Source organism: Bicyclus anynana, chromosome 3 (assembly GCF_947172395.1).
Source record: "Bicyclus anynana chromosome 3, ilBicAnyn1.1, whole genome shotgun sequence".
Classification (NCBI taxonomy): Eukaryota; Metazoa; Arthropoda; class Insecta; order Lepidoptera; family Nymphalidae; genus Bicyclus; species Bicyclus anynana.
The window spans coordinates 13,610,697-13,632,237 of NC_069085.1; the positions used below are offsets into that span (position 1 = coordinate 13,610,697).

The window sequence follows — 21,541 nt, forward strand, 5'->3', positions numbered from 1 at the left end:
ATTGTATGCCCAATGATGTCCTGTTTTTGATACTATCCAACAGTTTTGAATAAATCCAATATAATCGTATAATTTGCTTGTGATCTGTAGCCAAAGGGGCGTATTCGTCATCCATCAAGCTACGTAATTTGTCTTTTTTTTGTCAGTTTTTCTCCGAAACATGTTAGCGTGTAAATAGTTCAAAGACGATGATCGATCGATCGAGCGACGGTGGTCCAATACCCAAAGTAAACATGATATGGATTGAATTCATGTTTTACATAAAGGATGACATTATGATATTCCATTTACAAAATAATATAGGCTTAGAAAATAATTCGTTAGTTATGTAAGGCAGCGTAAATTCACCCGTCTCTTGAAAATTTTATATAATTGACTTAGAAATATATTATACTTATTTATCAAATTTTTTGTAATGATTAATTTAACTATGAATGGGAAAAATCAAAAACACGTGTGTATTATTTCGATCACATTTATTAGGCAATACTTATACACTGTTAGAAAAATTAGTAGGTACATCCAAACAACAGTTTTCAACATCACGGCTTAGTCTCAGACCAAGATTTAAGTAATAGTTTACTTACGAATCCGCAATCCTATAGCTGCTTCCGTTATTAGCTGACGAGGGGGTTTAAAATAAACCACCTAGCACCTTCGTATAAAAAAAACATTACCCTCCTTCTGACGCAGTCGGATAAAAATCAAATAACCGAATTGCGTAAATACTGCGGGAAATCCGGGAGATAATATACCCTATCGTGTGTTATCTACTCCCGCAATTGGGACTAATCGTATGATAGCAGCTTAGTCATAATATTATGTTAAAAAACGAAGGCGAAATTCATGGCTAATATCAACTATGCGTAGCCAAATCTTTTTCAGTAGAAACCACTCACATTGGTTAAATTTATAAAAAAAAAATCTTATAATTTGTGTTTGTTTACACGAGCAGCAACCTGTATCTAGGAGGGCAGCGATACTTAAATTGAGTATCTAATCAATTGATACTGTCCGACCAAACCAGTTTTTCCGCCCGAAACCGAATTTCAGCTTCAGCCTCAGTTTCGGTTTCGGCCGGTTTTAAGCCGAAATGATTATTTATAAATAACCGACCGCTTCGCTAGGGGGGGGCAGCTGCCCCCCCCTGCCTGTACATCGCCACGGCAATGGCAGAACTGCTACCGACGACTGCAATTGCCAGTTGACGTTGGCAACATGCTGCTCGTGTAAAATAAGTAACTAATTAGCCACTCCTGAAAATAAAGGCTAGGTTGTTCGCTCACTTGGTTGCTTCCAGAAAATGAAACCCATCGAACTCGTTTTTGGTGGTTGTGGTTTTCTATACAAGGTAGGTACATGTTACTAAATATTTTAGTATCACTCAATGAAGTCACAATGTACAACATGTTATATAAAGGTAAACGGGGTTGGAGACACCGAGTTAGCAAAGAACCCAGATGAACCTAATAAACTGCCTAACAAAACAATCGAGATATTCAATATGTCCAACATATTCTTACAAAACATACAATTTTAAATCTTAGCTCTTAATTTGCAAACAACCATCATCAAATGAGATCGCAATCAGGCCTTCACGTTGCATGAATGAAACTTGTTCGTGCACTGTAGCATGGTGCGGATGACGGACGTTGTGGCTACAGTTATTGAAGCAAACTGCCAGACTTGTGCAACTACATCTATTAACAGTATGTTGATGTATTGTTGACTTTGATCGACACAGCTAGGCAGTGCATTTTGCACACTTATTTCAACAAATATTCAACGTCTCATGTCAGACACAGTTTTAGTCAAGTCATCAAATGTCAAATCAAATGAAATCAAATGTCAAATCAAATGAAATCAAATGTCAAATCAAATGAAAAGCTTTTTCACACTATATATACTGCTTTGATTGTGATCTTACTTGGTGATTTCTTTTAAATAAGAGCTTATTTTATACAATCCTCATCGCAGCCATTTAAGTCTCATTACATTACGCTCATGTACGTTGCATAGCAATTTTATTTATATTAACACTCAACATAAATAAATGCCCCTTTAATATATTACACTTATTAAAAATTGGAATAATATATTCATCATTTAAAATTGCACAACAATAATAATATTATGTAGTTATCAAATATAATAATTGGACCGGATTTTAAAGCAAGTACTTGTAATTATAAAATATTATTTTGTTGTTGTTGGAAATTTTCCAACAACTAAGATATATAAGAAGACATTTCCAATTGAAATATCTTCTTATACAAAACACATAACATTAATGGCTCTTAAGAGTCCGCAATAATATAAAAACGAGGCATTTGTTAAATGCCCAATATAGTTTGATTAAATAATCTACTGTATAGGTACACAATTTTTATTTATAATTCAACCTTTATTATTTCCATGTACAAAAAATATTATTGACAATGTAGACTTCCCACATTTAAATTTTATAAAGTACTGCACCATTCTCGGCCGAAACAACAACTAACGGCCTGATTCTACTCGGCAATGAATTTCTTTAATTTCAGCCTTAACAATAGGTGTGCTATAAAAGAAAATACGTATAAAGGGCGCTTATGCTCTATTTGTGTAGTGTGTGCTCTTTATAAAATAGAAATATCAGATTCAAAACAAAAGAAGTTTCCGAAAGTCTTCGTAGTGGTTGCTCTATTAGATTTATTATTATAGTATTTTTCCAACTTACTTGAATCAGTCAATATTATTAGTCAGTTGATCAATATTACCAAATTTTAATATTAGTCAGTTGATCAATATTAACAAATTTTATATGGGAAAACAAAAAAAAAATTAAATTCAATCAAACAAAGAAAGTCCACTTTAAATAAACGAAAAATTTACTAATGACGGTTTTGTCTCGGGAATAGGATTTATTACGAGTAAGACAGTTATTTTTATGTCAAGTTTGATAAATCACGAAAGAAATAAAATGGAGTGAGTGCACAAACGCCCCTGAAGTTATTGAATATTCGTTCAGCAAATTTTTTACAATAGTCGTCGACAATCTAAAACAATCGCTCCGTTTTCACATCTTATATAAAAACATCTAAACATACGATTCACGACGAGGGAATGACTACGCTATGTCTAAAATTAGGTGAATTTTATTCCATTTGTTTTTGTGTATCATACATTGAGATCAGAATTTTTCATTGGTCATATTCAATAAGTACTTTGAGTGAATATAATTCTCAACAGTAGGCACACAGAGTCCTCACTGGCGCAGTACAGGGGTGCGGGGAATAACAACAGAGGGGAGTGAGTTTATTGAGATCAGCACAGCGTCTTTTTATTCTTTTCTATCTCTAAGTTAATTTATATTCAATCTATTTCTATCAACAAAACTATCATAATAGTAAAATCCCAAGATAAATCAATATTATTGTAACGGACGAAACAAAACACAGAAATTCGGCGAAAATGAGCTCTTCGGGACGTATCTCGTTGCAAGGGATGTAGACAGTTGGGTAATTCGTAACGAACTGAACGGTTTAAAAATCTGTCAAAAACTGACAGCCCTTGGACGTTATACGTTCCGTTATATGCCCGGCCAGTTTATTTCACTAAAACATTTACAAATAAAATATACAATTGCGTCGCTTACATTCTCCCCCCCAGTGCGAAGCTTCGCACTCATATCCTGTGGAAGTAAAAGCGACGTACAATCTTTGCCCACAATATTTAGGTAATTATCGGCATCTTCTCGATTCGAATCCACCGCCAGCGCGCGCCCGTCCGTAGTTACTCCAGCGCCAGTATGCGACGAGGCAAAATAATTCATTTTGTTTAAAATCATAATGACACGACGAATTAGCAAGATAGCGCTGCGCAGGCCGAGCTACCGTCGTGCTATCGAGTGCACACGACGCGTCATCCGTACCTTTCACTTCTGGCGATACAAGTTCAATCAATCTTGATCGTTCTGTCCCATAGTCACAAGATACATTGTAAACGGCGATCTCGCATATTTCTATTTCTTTCGCACGCATGACCTCTCGCTTGCCGCTTGCAACATGATGTACCTTAGTTATATTTTTGCCTAGCTGTGAGCAATTTGTTTTTGTTACTTTCGGCACGTAATATACTAATTCCCTACAAATATTGTTTATTGCTTCTGTATACGTATTCGTAGTATCATTCGCGAAGACCCTTGGTGTATGTACTTGCAATTTTGTTGTTCTTGGACTGTTTAATGTTTTATTAACACAATTATTAAAAACTCGGTGCGGTGTTTGTTGATACGGATCTTTATTATACGCCAGCTGAGGAGGGCACGTGATTGTGATTTTATGATCACATGCCGGTGTAAATGGCTCAATGCGTATTGCCGAAAGTAATAAAGACATCATAGGTGCGATTTTCATGATTTTTAGCTGGCGTTCATTGTGATTGTGCATCAAGAAACTGCATGTATTTGTGTATTTTGGTGAAACGGTAAGATTTACGTGGACTGTTGAGTTGTATTTACCGGACGTTAATGATATCCAGTCCATGTTGTTATCAACGTTAGGTAGGCGGTCCTTTGTATTTATCTGATTTAAATTATTAGTACAGGAAGTGTTCTCGACGTATGTTTGGTCCTTTTTTATATTGTTCACCAATTGAACTGCACCATCCGTGCCACCGCATGAACCGGTGATCGTACACAACCCGTCATAAAGTGTATCATCTAGTTGAACGGGTTGTATTTGCAGTTCCTGGTAATTGTAATATGTGGACCGTTGCATTCGTTTGCGTTTCGAACCCACCTCCAGCTCCTTCGGTAAACTGTTGTAAATTAGCTTAGTTGATTGCGATGAATTGTCAACGATTGCTCGATCCTTTGCACCATAAACCAACTGAACTGCACCTTCAGTGCCACCGCATTCAACGGTGGGCGTGCACAATTCGCGAAGATGTGTATCATCCTGCTGAACGAATTGTACTTGCAGCTCGTGTTGATCGTGCGCGGACCGTTCATGTTGATCGCGCGTTGACCTCACCTTCTCCTTCAACTTTGATGGACTGTATTTTACCTTCAGTGCCGCAATGTTAGCTTGTAGCCTTTTTTCTATAAGCTCCTTATCTATGCGGGCTTTTGCTTCAGCTGCAGCTGCCTCCAGTTCCAACCGTCTCCTTGCTAGACTCGCTGCCTTCGACGATCGCAGTCTATTTGATAAAAGCGCAGCAGTTGAACAATAAGTGGTCGCCTGACGACCGGTACTGACACTTTTATCCCGTGCCTTATGCGCGGCGTCATCTTCACCTACCTCTTGGTTCCGTGTCTGCCTAAGCCGTTCCGTAACCAATAGCTGGCTTAGACAAGCGTTTCGTACCTCCATATATTTTGTGTCGCAGATTCTCGTACATAAGATCTGGCTCGAAGACCACTTTGTAACGGACGAAACAAAACACAGAAATATTCGGTGAAAATGAGCTATTCGGGATGTATATCGTTGCAAGGGATGTTGACAGTTGGATAATTCTTAACGAACTGAACGGTTTAAAAATCTGTCAAAAACTGACAGCCCTTGGACGTTATACGTTCCGTTATATGCCCGGCCAGTTTATTTCACTAAAACATTTACAAATAAAATATACAATTGCGTCGCTAACAATTATTTTCTGCAAAATAAACTCTAAAATACAATCCGCAACTCCGCATTGGACCAGCGTGGTGGACTATTGACCTAACCCCTCTCATTCTGAGAGGAGACTCGAGCTCAGCAGTGAGCCGAATATGGGTTGATAACACATAACAAACTCTTAAAATACCTGTTACATTTCAAAGACGGTCATTTTAGAGTGCTATGCGAACGTCCACCATGTCAAAAGGCACTTTTCGAATGGTCCAATAGCAAATGTTTCACTATTATTAAATTAAGAATTTTTCGGGAAATTACACACTTTTTAATAACTAAAATTCATAATCTAAAAACTAAAAAATGTTGTGAGTATGAAGACTTACAATAAAAACGCTGACTCTACAGAAAAAGATCTAGCCTTAACTCAATTTAGATGCATATTCCCTATTTTATTGAAGTAAGCGCTCTTTTGTTGCCAATCCTCTGACGTCATATCCCCACATCTTTGTACTGGGCGGACCAGGACTGCGTTATATGATTTGCCTATAACAAAAATTTACCAGAGATTCCGCAGACCATATTGAGGAGTTCACAAATTATTTATCATTGATTAAAAATAATATAAATAGTATATAAATGTAATAATAAATGTTTATTTGTGAATAAATTAATAATTTCATTTCATTCAAAAATACTTTTCGATAAACTAAATAAACGAAGGCAGTGTTATTTGTACGCACAAATTATTATCTTTAATATTATTATTACTGATATATTATAAAGTATTCATTTGCTTATTTATCAATACATTGTGTTTCAGAAATTATTTGTACTAAGTAGATATCAACCATTGGTAACGATATTGTACATTTTTCTTGCATTCAAAGCAATTCGACAACAACTAATAAACTGTCACTTTACCAATCACACAATTGACATTCAAGAAAACTTTTATTTATCTACCTACTAGGAAATTAAAATAAAACATTGCAATAACAATTATTATCAAGTCATAGCACAGCTATGGTCTATTCAATAAATATTAGATACAAATTATTATTCTTCAAGCACATTCAATTATGATAGTCTCTATAATAAAATAAATAAATGCATTGCATATAGCAATGTGAATATAATAGAAATGCATAAACAAGAACGTAAAAAAGATTTTTTTATCTATTTCAATTTATAACTCTTTACATCTAAATGTTGAGTGTATATCAGAAACACTAAAAACAATCTACTGTGACCAAATCTTTAGTGAACACTTTTTACATACATTTGAGTCATGTTCATTAAAAAATTACTAATAAATATAATTTTACGACCAAATTTTTAACACTAACATTCTGATAGCTTCATTAATTTAAATTAAACATAACGCACAAGAAAGCTGGGGCGTAAATGCAGCAAGTATACCTAAATTATTTCAACTTTAAAAACACAGATTAATCAATAATATACAGATGGAGCGTACGGAAAACGACGGAGTCGTACCGCCACAAATACGAAATCCAAAAACGAATACAATCTCGAGTCAGTACGACTAGAAGCGGCGCATCAGTAATTTTCAATATTAATCAAGAAAAATTACGTCTTATGTTTTTAAATATTTTACAAACTGTTCACAAAAACTAAAGAAATAAGACGGAGTATTTTTTTTATTGGTAATTTATTGATTATTATAATAATTTACGTAATTGTTGTTAGTGTTAAACTCTGTGTTATTCTGTGTGTGTGTTAATCTGTGTTTAAAAACAAATTATACATTGCTAATTGTGTATGAATTAGATACGAATATACGATCTCGTTTTTCATAGATACGATCTCTTTTACATAGATACGATCGATCTTGTTTTTTATAGATTCGATCTCTTTTTTATAGATACGATCTCGTTTTTCATAGATACGATATCGTTTTCCATAGATTCAATCTCGTTTTCCATAGATACACCATGAGCCATTGTGTATGCGCGTGGGTAAAGTTACAGTTTTTCTTATTATGAAAGTATATTCGGTTTGTATTTAGTGGTAAGAGGACACTGACTTCGCCCGACTCCGGTTTGTTCCCTTTAAACTAACAAAAAATGTATCACATTTTGGAATTCATTAATAATATTTCAAAAGAATCTCTAAATAAATGAACATGACAATCACGCAAACTATAAAAATTTCATGTTCCGTACATGACCTAAACAAATATTTATTTATTTACCTATTTGTTTTATTTAGTATTGTAGGTATTGTTATGTTTACGTATTTTATTTTAATAAATAAAAACATAGGAACGTGCAGTGTGAACCATCATATTTTAACTTCCTACATTTTGTGCACAATATTCTAATTACCTATTTTACATGTGGGCATTAGTATTTTCAAACTATGCTATATTGTGGTAAGTGGTCATATCGACATCATTTACAACATATTTTATTTTCTCGTATTAAGAAATAATGCCACGTCAATATTTTCAATTTTGTACTTAAAGTTAGTATTAGTTATTATTGGTTTTAAAGATGAACACTAAAATACTTTCATGGAATTTTATCTCGTTCTAAACGAGTGAACATATGCGTAATCACGCAATTGTTATAGCCGATCACCACCCTTTGCTTAGGCTATATGCTACTATACCTGCCACAACTGCTGCTGGCACGCTTTTGTGTATTTCGCATATATTGCCGATATTAGGAGAGAGTATAGAATGCAAGTTATACACCATGGTAGTAACACCATATGTAAGCCACCCCTATAGTTATTAGTCCAATACAAGAAATCCCTTGACAATATTAAAAATGACCGCAAGCTAATTCACACCCTAGTGAAAAAAAAATCATTCTGTTTAATTCTGTTTCGTAAGTATGAAGTTGCTGAATTTTGACCTAGATAAGGTGAATGACCTCAAAGGGACCGATGAGCCGCATAGCGTCAGTGCGGCGAATAGGTAGATGTTTCAAAATACAGGGCGTTTTAAAATAATCGATTTTTGAAGTTCGTTACAATTGTAACTCCTTGAATTGTAGGTACTTTGTTTTCTTTTTTTATAATAACACTAATGGATAATATACACTGGGCGTAATATGTGGGATTTCGGTTTAAGACGAAGGAATCATCACGGTTAAATATATCCACGGGTATTTTAAGTCACTGGGTGTGCCAGCAGCGTTGGCGCGATGTATAGTGACAATATTCGATAGCTGCCAACCTCAATTATGATGTTCATCAATCGAAGCTATATGAGCTTGGTCGCGTATAGCTCAGCTCAGTATTAAAAAACTTCTAAAAACCATTTACAAAAATATCCTATTTTGTTTATAACTTTTGTGGAACCTTTTCGAGTGGGTCCTTGTATATGATGGTAGCGGACTTGATGAGGTCCGGTTCGTCGTCGGAGAGGCCGAGGTCTGCCGCGGCGTCCGGCGCTGGCTTGGGCGAGCACTTGTGGTGCGACATTAGTAAGCCGCCAACGAGCGCCGCGAGCGCGCGGTCGAGCCACGTCACGGGGTTCGCGTATAGCAGACCGCCTTCGTAGAAGCCGAGGTGGCCGCCGTGCGATAGCTCCAAGTACATCACGTTGTCGTGAGAACCTGCAATACAAATAATGAGTTTTTTTTTTAATTTAAAGCCTCAATAGCTCAACGGTAAAGCGGTCAGACTTATCACCGAGGAGTCCGGCCCAGTTGGACTATCCATGTTGTCCCCACTCTTAATACAGCCTTTCTCGACTAGTTAGAGGGAAATAAAAATACCTAAATTGATCGAACCTACCGTTTTAACCTAGAAGGCAAAAACGTACCATTGTACAGTAGAGTTTGTTTTATTTTAATTTATGTTTGACTATAATGCACCTTGAACTTCAAGTCAAGGTTGTAGAATTACCCTAATATGCATAAATTATTCTATTTCTTGACCAAAACGTTTAGTATGATTTACATAGCAAATACTGAGATATTATGTAAATCAAGATTCCATATTTAGTATTAAAAGTAAAAATATAAAAGGTATTAATATAATAACGCGGTAAATACCCTGGTAGCGTGATACATAATAACATACAGTTTAAACAATTAATCAAATTTCTACCTTTTCAAGACAATTTTACGGATTCTAGAAAAAGACGTAGTTAAAAGTAGCACTTCCAAAAATATACCATAATTATCTGAAAGAAAGTCAAAGCGAAGCTTGACCAGGTACACTAGTAAATATTATAAATGCAAAAGTAAGTATCTCTTTCAAGACATAACCGCAACATTTCCCTTCACTGCTCTGCTCCTATTGATCGTAGGGTGATGAAAAGTATACTATAACCTGCTCAGGAGTATGAAGAATAATTGTACCAAGTTTCGTTAAAATCCGTCGAGTAAGTTTTTGTTTCTATAACGAACACACAGACAGACAGACAAAAATTTACTGACTGCATTTTTGGCATCAGTAACGATCACCGATCACCCCCCGATCACCCGATAGTTATTTTGGAAAAATATTATTTCATGTGCAGAATTGACTTCTCTACATTCTCTTCTTTATTATAAGTATATAAAGTATATAGATTGATGTGATTGACTACTTACTGACAAATTCCCTGATGATAGGTAACAGCGGTTCAGGCACGATGGGGTCGTCTCGCGCGTTGATGAACACCATGGGCGTCTTTATTTTCTTCAAGTAGAACGCGGAGGAACTCCATTTGTACAGTTCTGCCACTGAAGCGAAACTGTGGACTCTTCTGCGAAAAATACAATTCACTTTTATCATAAATATTAAATACAAACACCCGTTACTATAATCTAATTGTATTTTAGCTTAGTGATAGACCGCAAAAGATATGCGTAAATTATATAAAGTCGAGCGGTTCTTCTACTATATTGGGCATCCCACAGGGTTACATTCTGGGTCCTTTTCTATTCTTAGTGTATATAAACGATTCACACCATGTCAGTAGCATCTGTGACATTGTACTGTTTGCTGACGACTCATCTTTAATTTTCAAGTCGGTCTTAAGAAGTAAAGATAAACCGATGAAAATTGTGCCATATTGCATGAGTCGCAGTGGTTCACATTAACAAATGTTAGAAAATTAAATAATTCTACAATAATAAATGGTACTTGAAAGTTAAAAATATGGAATTTTTCAAGAATTCCATTATTTTTAAATTTTTTGGAAGAATTCCATAGTTTTCCTGGTAGTTACCATGAATTGCTAAAATTAGATATCCTCCGTCCTCCACCTCCTTCCTCCATAAATAATATTACAACTCGACAGTTCTCAACTGAATGTTGTAAAGTAAACATCCTCTGAGGATACTCCTCTAGTACTAGTAGTCCTGTAGTACTAGTAGTCCTCTAGTACTAGTATTTACCTGGAATATGCTTCGTCCAAATCTGGCAAAGTACCCGCCGAAACAATCATTGTCTCGTCCAAAGAGTATCTGTTCTTCATTTCCGGATTCAAAAGCATCCGCTTGTGCCTCGTTATGATGTTACGATAATTGTCCGTCATTATGTACAGGTATAAACGACGGAAATTCTGCCACTGCAGAAGATAAACCATTGTGCTGAAAAATAAAAACAAAACGCTTATGTATTTTTAAGCGACGCGACGGCTCTTAAAAGTCATTCATTATAATTAAGAACCTCCTTTTAGAATTTTAATTTATGACTGAACAGGCTGTATGGTATCAGATCTTTGCCAGTCCATAGAGATATAGAATTCAACGTAACGACAACATGAGTATATAATTTAATAGATAAACCAATCAACTAACTTATTCACGCCACATTACATTAACGAGCTCATGGATAATAAAATCTTTAACAAAAAAAATTAACCGAATTCAAAGTCACAAAAATAAACTAAGAAGCGAAAAATAACATCTTATGTTAACTGGTTTTTTAACAGTGCTTTCGTTCAGTGAACGAAAGCGTCACCGTACGGGCAATTTCGTTATTTTCATTTTAACACAAAATCACTCAACCGATTTTCATGAAAATCATGTAAATGGGACCAATCTGGAAGTATAGTAGTAGTAGTAACTAGACTCTTTCAAACAAAAAAAGAATTTTTAAAATTGGTTAAGAAATGACGAAGTTATGCACAAACATAAAAAAAACATACGCGTCGAATTGAGAACCTCCTCCTTTTTTTGAAGTCGGTTAAAATTCACAAAAGGGTTGTCTATCTAATATAGTCATACATAGGCATATTGCGGAAAATTCATCAAGATGAGTTGTATTTCATTCTATGATCAATACTTATAATATGTATAACTTGTGAAATCCTAAAAGCGTGTGCTTTGCCAATGGAGAATTAAAATTAACAAATCGTTTTCTTTATAAAGCATATCTAATTACTAGTAAGTTCTAAAATACGGGTCACCTAGTTTAAAAACAAATTAACGACGACGACGACGAAATGGTTCTTACAAACCAAGATAGGCTTGCAATTGAACAGCGTGGGTTTAAGAAATTATGATGGCGAATGTAAAAATAAAAAAAAAATATATAAGTATAGATATTATGACGTCGTCACAGTAAAATTAAAGATATCCATTAATAATAATGGTATTGTTTCTAGAAAATTATTGATTGCTGTGGGAAAAAATAGCTACTGCACATGTGTGACAATTTTACTGCGACATTCATTGGTGTAAATTATATATATTGTAGAACGGGAATCGATTTTTTAATCGGAGACAGCAGAGTCACTGTTAGCGAATTACGATTAAATAATGGAGAAATTAATAGTGGGTAGGTATATATATATAATCACTTTTCTTTTCACAAAATATCTATGGATGAAATAAATTAAACTAGCGGACGCCCGCGACTTCGTCCGCATGGAATTCAGCTTCACAAATACCAAGGGAAACATAGATTTTTCCGGGATAAAAAGTAGCCTACGTATTAATCCAGAGTAAAATCTATTTCCATTCCAAATTTCAACCAAATCGCTTCAGTAACCGGAGCGTAAAAGAGGAACAAATATACTTACACACTTACACACAAACTTTCGTCTTTATAGTATAGTATTAGTGTGATTGAAAATTTTGAAAATCCCCCGAAGGTCATGAAATTATTAATTACACTCTCGTTCAAGTCATCAATATTCTCTTTCAGTGCGCTTTCATTTGAGACCCACTCGAGTATATTTGCAGACATTCGGTTACTACCCCACTTTCACCCCCCAGAACTTTTAAACGGCTCAACCGATTTTCATCAAACATGTTTAAGAACACTCGCACATAAGTCACCTTTCATACAAAACAAAATTGAAATTGCTTCATCCGTTCGGGAGCTATGATGCCACACAGACAGACAGACAGACACGTCAAACTTATAACACCCCTCTTTTTGTGTCGGGGGTTAAAAAATAAGAATACTTAATTCAAGTCATCACTGCTACATCAATATTTTAAAGAAATAAAATGTACCTATGACGTTTATATAGCTCTTGATCCATTTCTAAAACTCCTATAACTTAATCAATCGAATTTTCGATCAAGGTTTTTACTCAAAGTAGTAAAAAAAATAACTTTGTAAAAATATTAGAGACGGCTAAATTCTTTTCTCACTTTTATCGAAATCGAATATAGCTACTTACAGGTACTGGGAGAAAAGATTTAAATACCTACTATTAAAATAAAGGAGATAAGTAATTTTCAGATACTTTTTATTGTTTATCTATAACTAGCGGACCCGGTCAAGCTTCGCTTTGACGTATGTGCACTTCTTCCCAATATATCCTACACTACCCTACTCCTACCCCTACGCTACCCCTACGCTACCCCTACCCTACGTACCTACTTCTTACTTATGGTTACGTACGTTATGGTTATGGTCGTGCTCTACAATACTTACTCGATGGCATTGTACCCCTGGCATATCGATATACCGCCTATAATGTTCTTGGGTCTTTTCCTCTCCTCACCCAAATATTTCGTAATCAAATTACCGCCGAGGCTGAACCCCACTAGAATTAGCTTCGTATTAGGGTATCGCTCCATTAAGTTCTCTACCATGTAGTTGAAATCGTCTGTGTGACCTGAAAAAAATGTATGTATAAATAAGATAAGTTGTATACAAACGACACTCTATGATGGCCAATATGCCAGATTATAATGAAATGTATACATAATTCTTTTAAAAAAAATAAAATAACATTATTGCTCTTAAATGGCCCTTAGCTTATGGACGTCTCATGTAAAAAAAAAATGGTATACTATTACAACTTAAACTTCTCCATATCCATTATCTACATGAGAAAGTAGCCATTTTTTACGTGGGAAAATCCTCATAGATGCTTTTACGTCACGGGGAGGCCAGAAAGTTATGTCGGACTTCAACCGAAGGCTACGGGAACGTTTCGTAAGCCACCGCAATCCAGCCAGTGGCACATATCTACATTGGGCTCTTCTCTACTGTTGTTGAAAGCGTATCAGGTACACAGAAAGCGTCAACAACTTGAGGACTGTGTTGTAATAAACTACAATTTTCACTAACATGCGGCGCACTAACGTCAGCAGAAGGAGATTTTTTAAGCTGATGAGGTATAAAATTTAATTGTTTACTACGATAATAACGTCCTAAAATGTTACAGATTCAATCAACCTCTACACCACTGTTCCCAGTAGACTAGGTAGGTACAGTTGAGTGACAAATATCACAGCGGCCCTCGCAGCGTGTCGTAGATATAGTCATACGATCACGCCAAAGCAATCAAAGAGCGTTGGCCTTGAGGCCCAAAGATAACTTTCAACACGTCAAACCTGTGTGATAGGTTGCTGGCCGAATAAGGTTGGCTTATATGGATTTATCCTACTAATTATGAACGCGAAAGTTTGTATGGATGTTTGTTACTCTTTAACCCCGTTACTACTGAACCGATTTAGCTGAGATTTGAAATGGAGATAGATTATATCCTGGATAAACACATAGGTTACTTTTTGTTCCGAAAAACATGGTTAAGTGCGACATTTGTAAAAAACTAATTGTTATGATGTATGTATGACGAGTATGAACTCTTTCATAAACTACTAAACTGGATTTGGCTGTTATTTAGAAACAATTTGTGGATAACCTAATTCCACGCGGACGACTTCACGGGTATCAAGCAAGCAAGTGGCATGTTCTTCTATATGTATTTAATATCGATTTCAACCATTTGGTCAATGAATGACCAGCAGTAGAAAATAAATTAGTAAAAAGAAAGTGTAACTAAAGTGGACAAAGTTAATTGGAAAAACAATCGAGAACTTCAGAACAAAAGGATAAATTCGACGTAAAGTTATTGTTTTAATTACAATTTTTTTTATACTTAGCTATAATATATTTGCAATATAATAAAAAATTGTATTTTGTATGGTTGTTGTCTTCTATGCGATCGTGAGTCATTCACCCGATTGTCATTGATATAAAACCTTGTTGAGATGATTCTGTATACGCTTACGAAAGTGCCATAATGCATAATTATGAGATAAAATCTTTTTCGCTTATCGTTGCTCTGTCGTTGGTCAGGGTTAATGGTTCATAGAAATTGTACTTCTTTTCCACCATGTTCGATGGTATCGACATTTAACATAGAGGCAAATGCCGACTTGTCCCTAACATGAGAACCTACTCGTACTAACTACATGTTAATTAACTAATCATTATCTCGTCTGCTAAGGTTAACAGGGTCACTGTGTTGTGCTTAAAAAAACATTAAATGTGACCTGCACAGATTGGGTACCAATTTGCTTATTCTGTTATCAGAAGGCCAGTAATTTTTACTGATAATTTCATACTACTATGAGTAGGATAGATAATATACGAGTAGATAAGTGCCAGTAGTAGGATTGAGATCTTTCGTGAAAGTTTAATCGGCGATGGTTTTCTATACTTATTATCAGGTAAGGTCATCACCATCGGTCAAATATTATTAGGTATCTACCAATGATAATTTTATACTATAGATAGGTTACGTGCCTACAAAATCACCGCAAAAAGTGATCCGAATTTAGCGACTTCACTGAGCGTACACACGCAAAATTTTGTGTTTACTTACGTACATTATATATTTTATATATTTATGTATATCATTATAGCTTTTAAACTTACTAAACAACTCGACATTGTAGACAATATTTAGGTATTAAATGTGTAAATAACTGTCATTGTTTAATAGGCGATTAAATGAAATTAAGACAATTATACACATTTATGCGCCTCAAGTTTTGATGCGCTAGTGCCCTATCTCTAGTATAAAATATCATTGGTATATACTATAAAAATAATCACATAAAAACAAAGGAAAATGGGCAAAGTAATTTTTAATTATAATTTATTTAATTAAAGCAAAAATTCTTAAAATAATTTTAATTTTTAAATAAGACTAATTTAAAAATTTCATTTATTCTAGTTAGCTTGATTAACAATAATTTGAATAATATATTCTCGGAAAAGAGGAAATTTAATTTTACCTCGTACTTTTTTACATAATTGCACCTTAACTAAACTGATTCCGAAAAGCATAATATTCAGTTAATAGCAATTAATTAAATTTATGACTACTATTAAAATTAAGTACAATAAATTAATTTATTTCCTCGCTAAAATAATAAAATTAATTCTATAATAAAATAATTATTCTATAAATGGATGAATATTTTAATTAAATTAAACATTCATTCTATAACTAGTTACAAAATTAACAACAACATAATAATTTTATTTGCTCGGCTGCATCTACTACAGTAATTTATAACATATCTTAGTGTAATAAATTATTGTAAATGTTATTAAAAAAAAAACATTTTTGTTACTATTTTTATATTTTTTGTCTGCATACTTTACTAATTTAAACACAAGAGTATTTATAACAATTTATAAATAAAATTAATGAATAATGAAATCATATTATATTTTAATATTAAGTTTATTAAACATAGCTATTTCAAAACATTCATATATGAATCTTCTAATTAATATGTTTTTTTATTACTGTAGATATTTAATATTATAACTGAACGACTTTTAATGAGGTCACTTTCATCATAATCAGCATATTTGATGGACTCATTATGTAACAAAGAAATAAATAAAACTTAAACAATACACACAACACTACTTAGCTCCTAAGTAAGCGTATAGTCTGTGTTATGGGTACAAAGAAAGCTGATTTTATATACTACTACTAACTCGATTTTCATGAAAATGAAATGGATCCAATCTGGAAGTATACTTTTTCAGAAAAATGCAGATTACAGTAAGCTTTGCCACCCGTACTTTATTATAAAGTAAGTATTGGATGTTATTTCGGGTAAAAAGATGGCAGCCCTAAGACTCATAGAGTAATATCAACGCAAATAAAGTCCCGGGAAAAGCATATAAAAGGAAGTCTACAACTACATAACTCCTTTGGTTATTACGGAAAAGCGCTTCCTTGTTAAACTACTGGTAGTTACATATGAACAACAGGTTAGACCAAAGGAAATGTCGTAATTTTATTCCTTCTTTGCTATATGTACCTAATACCGGTAGATACCTGATAGTGATTTAATAGAACTGAAAATGAATGATGTTTATTATTTTAATTTTACCGGCAACTGCTGGCCTATTTACTATTGTGGTCTTTATTGTCAACCTATTAAAATAAACATCAAATCAATTGACTAAATGTAAGTAATTTACCTACTATGTGATATCCACCAGTAAGCACCGGATGACATTTTTACATAGAATCTCAGAAAATTCGATGTACCTACTTATTATATTCTTTTAAAATTAATAACTAATGTTATATTTTGATGCCACAGACGATAAATTGATTTTTTTATACTTTGTTTATCAATCTAATAGGTATAGACAAATTATTTCTTCTGTTTTACTATTGTAATATTCAGATTAGATCCGATCAGATGAGATCAGAGAGACGTGATAGCCCAGTGGATATTGACCTCTTCCTTCTACTCCAGTCCGGGGCATGCACCTCCAACTTTTCAGTTGTGTGCATTTTAAGAATTTCAATATCAAGTGTCTCAAACGCTGAAGGAAAAACATCGTAAGTAAACCTGTATACCTGAGAATTTTCTTTCTTTCAAGTCTGACAATCCAAAGTGGCCAACGTGTAGGACAAAGGCCTAACCTTTTTCATTTTTTTATTTTGAATAAGCAAGCGCTTAGCTGCAATCATGCCTGATGGTAAGCGATGGTGGTGCCTATGGTGAAACGCGCTTGCCTAGAACTCTTGAAAATACCCATATTGTAGGTGGTGAAAACTGAAGCTGGGAGAGCATTCCACATCTTTGCAATGCGTATATGGAAAGAGGAACTAAACCGCTTCGTACGCGTCCGAGGGATTTCGACAACGTGGCGGTGCAGATCTCTGCGATGCCTAGCAAGTCCTCTCATTCTGAGAGGAGACACTCATGCGCAACAGTGAGCCGAATATGGGTTGTTAATGATGAATATTCGGATTACCTATGCGATACGCCTCCACGCATTTATGAATTGAACTTATTAAAATCATGAATGACATCAGACTCTTAATTTAGAAGCACGATTTGTTAACTTAGTGGGTACAAGCTACCTGCTCAATATTCATATAACAAAAACTATAGGTAGGTTATATTTATTTGTGTCTGACTTGATAGTTGCTTGCATGATAATAAATTAAGATATTTGGCTAGATAATATGGATGTTATTTACAATCAAATAAATGGCTTAATGTTTAGATAATCTCAAGAGTCAAATAGTTTTTAGTTCGCGATAGTACCTACCTAGTACATGGTTATCTATAATTAAATAGTAACAAAGCCCATAGGGATGATGACAGTTTTTTAAATTGTACATATAAATTAGGAGAGAAAAAAATAAGATAGCGACGAATTGATAACCTCCTTCTTTTTGAAGTCTGTTAAAAAGGAACAGGGTATCATTACATTCGGAGCTACAGGGATTTAAAGGGTCGTATTTGTGGGATGCCACGGATCCCTGAAAAATGTTCCGGGATCCGTGGCATCCCACCCAAAATTACACGAATTAATGACGTCGTTGATCATAATGATATTCAGATTTGTATGGACGTTCAAACAAAATTACAAATATCTTTCTTATTTGTGCATTTATGTTTATAGTTCGGATAGTGAAAAATGTCACATGTAATGAATTTAAGCTTGAACTGTATGAATTTTCATATAATTACGATAAAAGATTTGAAATTTTGTAATCTTATTTATTTTACAAAAATCCAGTCAATCTTTGCTTTTTACGTTTAAATGAGTCAACATTGACCTTATTTACCCGACTGTCTCATAAAAATCAATATTCAAACCTAGTCATTCATCATCCCCATTCAGTACATTAACGTCTTATTGAAAAAAGTAAATTATTACGTATGTTTGTTTCAGCATCATTCAAAAACCAATGAAACTATTTTCATACGATTTTCACACGTAAATTAAGCGTAGCTTGGACCACGCTTTGGTGTTTCTTTCATCAACCTAAAAAGACGGAATATCTCAAGAACAAGGTCGTAGCGGTGATCCTAATATATTATTGTTTTGACAGACTATTTCTGTATATTTATTCTCAAGTAAGTTTTTCAAAGCGCACTGGTAAATAGATAAGTCAAAAGAATAACCGACTAAAAAAAGTTAATTGCAAGCGAATTTAATCACACACGTCCATTTCTTATTTTTCTTCCATTATTTCTCATTCTTGAAGCAAGACATTTAAATGATGAGGACATAAATAAAAAATATTACGTAGATATCGACTTTGACCATGATATTCAATTAATGGAAACGGGTATGAGATTGAATGCTATCTTATCAGTAACATAAACGACATCTTTTATCAATTCGTTTAATTTTTTAAGGCTATGTGTACACATAACGACTCTCTCGAATGCGAGCGACAACTTTTGCCTTAATCGCAAGAAAATTTCTCCAGTGTAACTGAACCTTTAGACTGCACTATAGCAACGAGGGTTCCAAACACGCCCTAGTCTATGGCAAAGCCCACAACAAACGAACGAACCACGTATCGATTCTTTATATCGTTTCAATCGGTGGAAATCTAGTGACCTCATGCAGGAACTTCGAACAAGAACGTAAACAAATGTACATTAACAGCCGTCATATCGATTTTTATTAATCGCCTCCAAAAATTAAGCAGTAGTTTACTTATAGAATACTAGCAGACGCCAGCGAATTCGTCCGCGTGGAATTTAGTTTTTCACAAATCCCGCGGGAACAATGGCCTTTTCCAAGATGAAAAGTAATCTATGTGTTAATCCAGAGTAAAATCTATTTCCATTCCAAATTTCAACCAAATCGCTTCAGTAGCCGCAGCGTAAAGGAGGAACAATCACACACACACAAACTTTATAATATTAATGTTATAGTGTGATTTTTTTTGTTTGAAATATAGTGGAACTCTCTTATCCGGACCAATATAAGGAATCGATGGATGTCATAATTTATCTAAATCGGTTCAGTACCTACTTTGGCCTAATGTTACTGTTATGCGCTACCCTAGAACATATTATTTAAAACTAGCGGACGCCCGCGACTTCGTCCGCGTAGAATTCAGTTTTTCACAAATCACGCGAGAACTATGAATTTTTTCGGGATAAAAAGTAGTCTATGTGTTAATCCAGAGTAAAATCTATTTCCATTCAAAATTTCTGCCAAATCGGTTCAGTAGTTGCGGCGTTAAAGAGTAACAAACATCCAAACATACAAACTTTCGCTTTTATAATATTAGTAGGATTGACTTAAAAACAAACACAGAGGTTTTGGTATTTAGTTGATTAAAATAAGTATTTTTACATATGTTACGAGATTTTGATAAATTATTATTCATTATTCATTTCCGTGGCAGTATATCGGTGCCCTAGTTTCGTCTGACATTGACTAACTTAGGAATTAATTGACCCTACTTGCTACCAGTTTGTTAGTTTTCGTATCCGCAAGAGGGCAAAGGGCTTCCTTTGAATATATTCTACTAATACTTAATTACAATTAGCCTTCAATAAATTAATTAAATTATACAAAAATAAAAGATTTAATTAATAGGTGCGTGCAGTTGGAATTGGAAATCAGTTTTTCACAAATCCCACGGGAACCATGGATTTTTCCTGGATGAAAGTAGCCTATGTGTTAATCCAGAGTGAAATCTTAAATTTAAGCCAGATCGCTTCAATAGCCGCAGCGTAAAGAAGGAACAAACATACACACACACAAACTTTCGCCTTTATAGTATTAGTTATGCAGACTTATTATGCGTAATAAATAACAATTTATTGTAGTTGCCGTTTAAATAAATAATGATTTTATACCAATACCAAAAAAACCCCATAAAAATGTAATAAAAAGGTTAAGCACGAAGTGGAACTAAAAAATGATAGTCGTCAACCTTGACATTGTGAATGCATTGGTGCAGTTGTAAGTGGAACGGAACGGAACAAGCGCGAGGAAAAAAAAGTATTCGTAAACTCTTATTAATCGCAAAGTAAACGCGGATTCATTGATGAATACTAACTTATGAATCACAGTATAAAAATAAAATAAAGACTCCTTTCAAACCAGTATCAGTTATCACGCAATGATTTCATCGGCGTAAGATAAAATTAATTTTACAATAGTAGTAGAGCTTTTTTCTAACAGAGCTTAGCCGGGAATCATCATCACTATTCGTTTTTGTGCCACCATGATCGACGCGTATGTTTATTCTTTTTCTTTTTTTATGTCTTTCACCTCATAACTTCGTTCTATAAATTATTCTCCCGTCATTTAATGATTTCACAATTGTATAGAGTCTATCTGATTATATATGATTATTGCTAACAATCTGTCGTGAATGCATTTGCATGTTAAGTTCCCGAAACATCGAGAAAAAATATCACCTAATACCGCGTCAAGGATATTAGAACATAGATAATGTAAAAGTTGCACGAACTAAC

General features: G+C 34.3%; 1 protein-coding gene across 1 annotated transcript in view; it reads right to left on the reverse strand.

Moving 5' to 3' along the window:
* Positions 1 to 2,566: 2,566 nt before the first annotated feature.
* LOC112058286 (abhydrolase domain-containing protein 2) overlaps positions 2,567 to 21,541 on the reverse strand; it is a 30,978-nt gene continuing 12,003 nt past the window's right edge. The window contains exons 4-7 of the mRNA XM_024099002.2: positions 13,455 to 13,638; positions 10,958 to 11,152; positions 10,169 to 10,323; positions 2,567 to 9,184 (exon numbers count right to left, since the gene is read on the reverse strand). Coding sequence (XP_023954770.2) covers positions 8,910 to 9,184; positions 10,169 to 10,323; positions 10,958 to 11,152; positions 13,455 to 13,638 — 809 coding nt within the window. The 3' untranslated portion in view covers positions 2,567 to 8,909. The remainder of the gene's footprint in view (positions 9,185 to 10,168; positions 10,324 to 10,957; positions 11,153 to 13,454; positions 13,639 to 21,541) is intronic.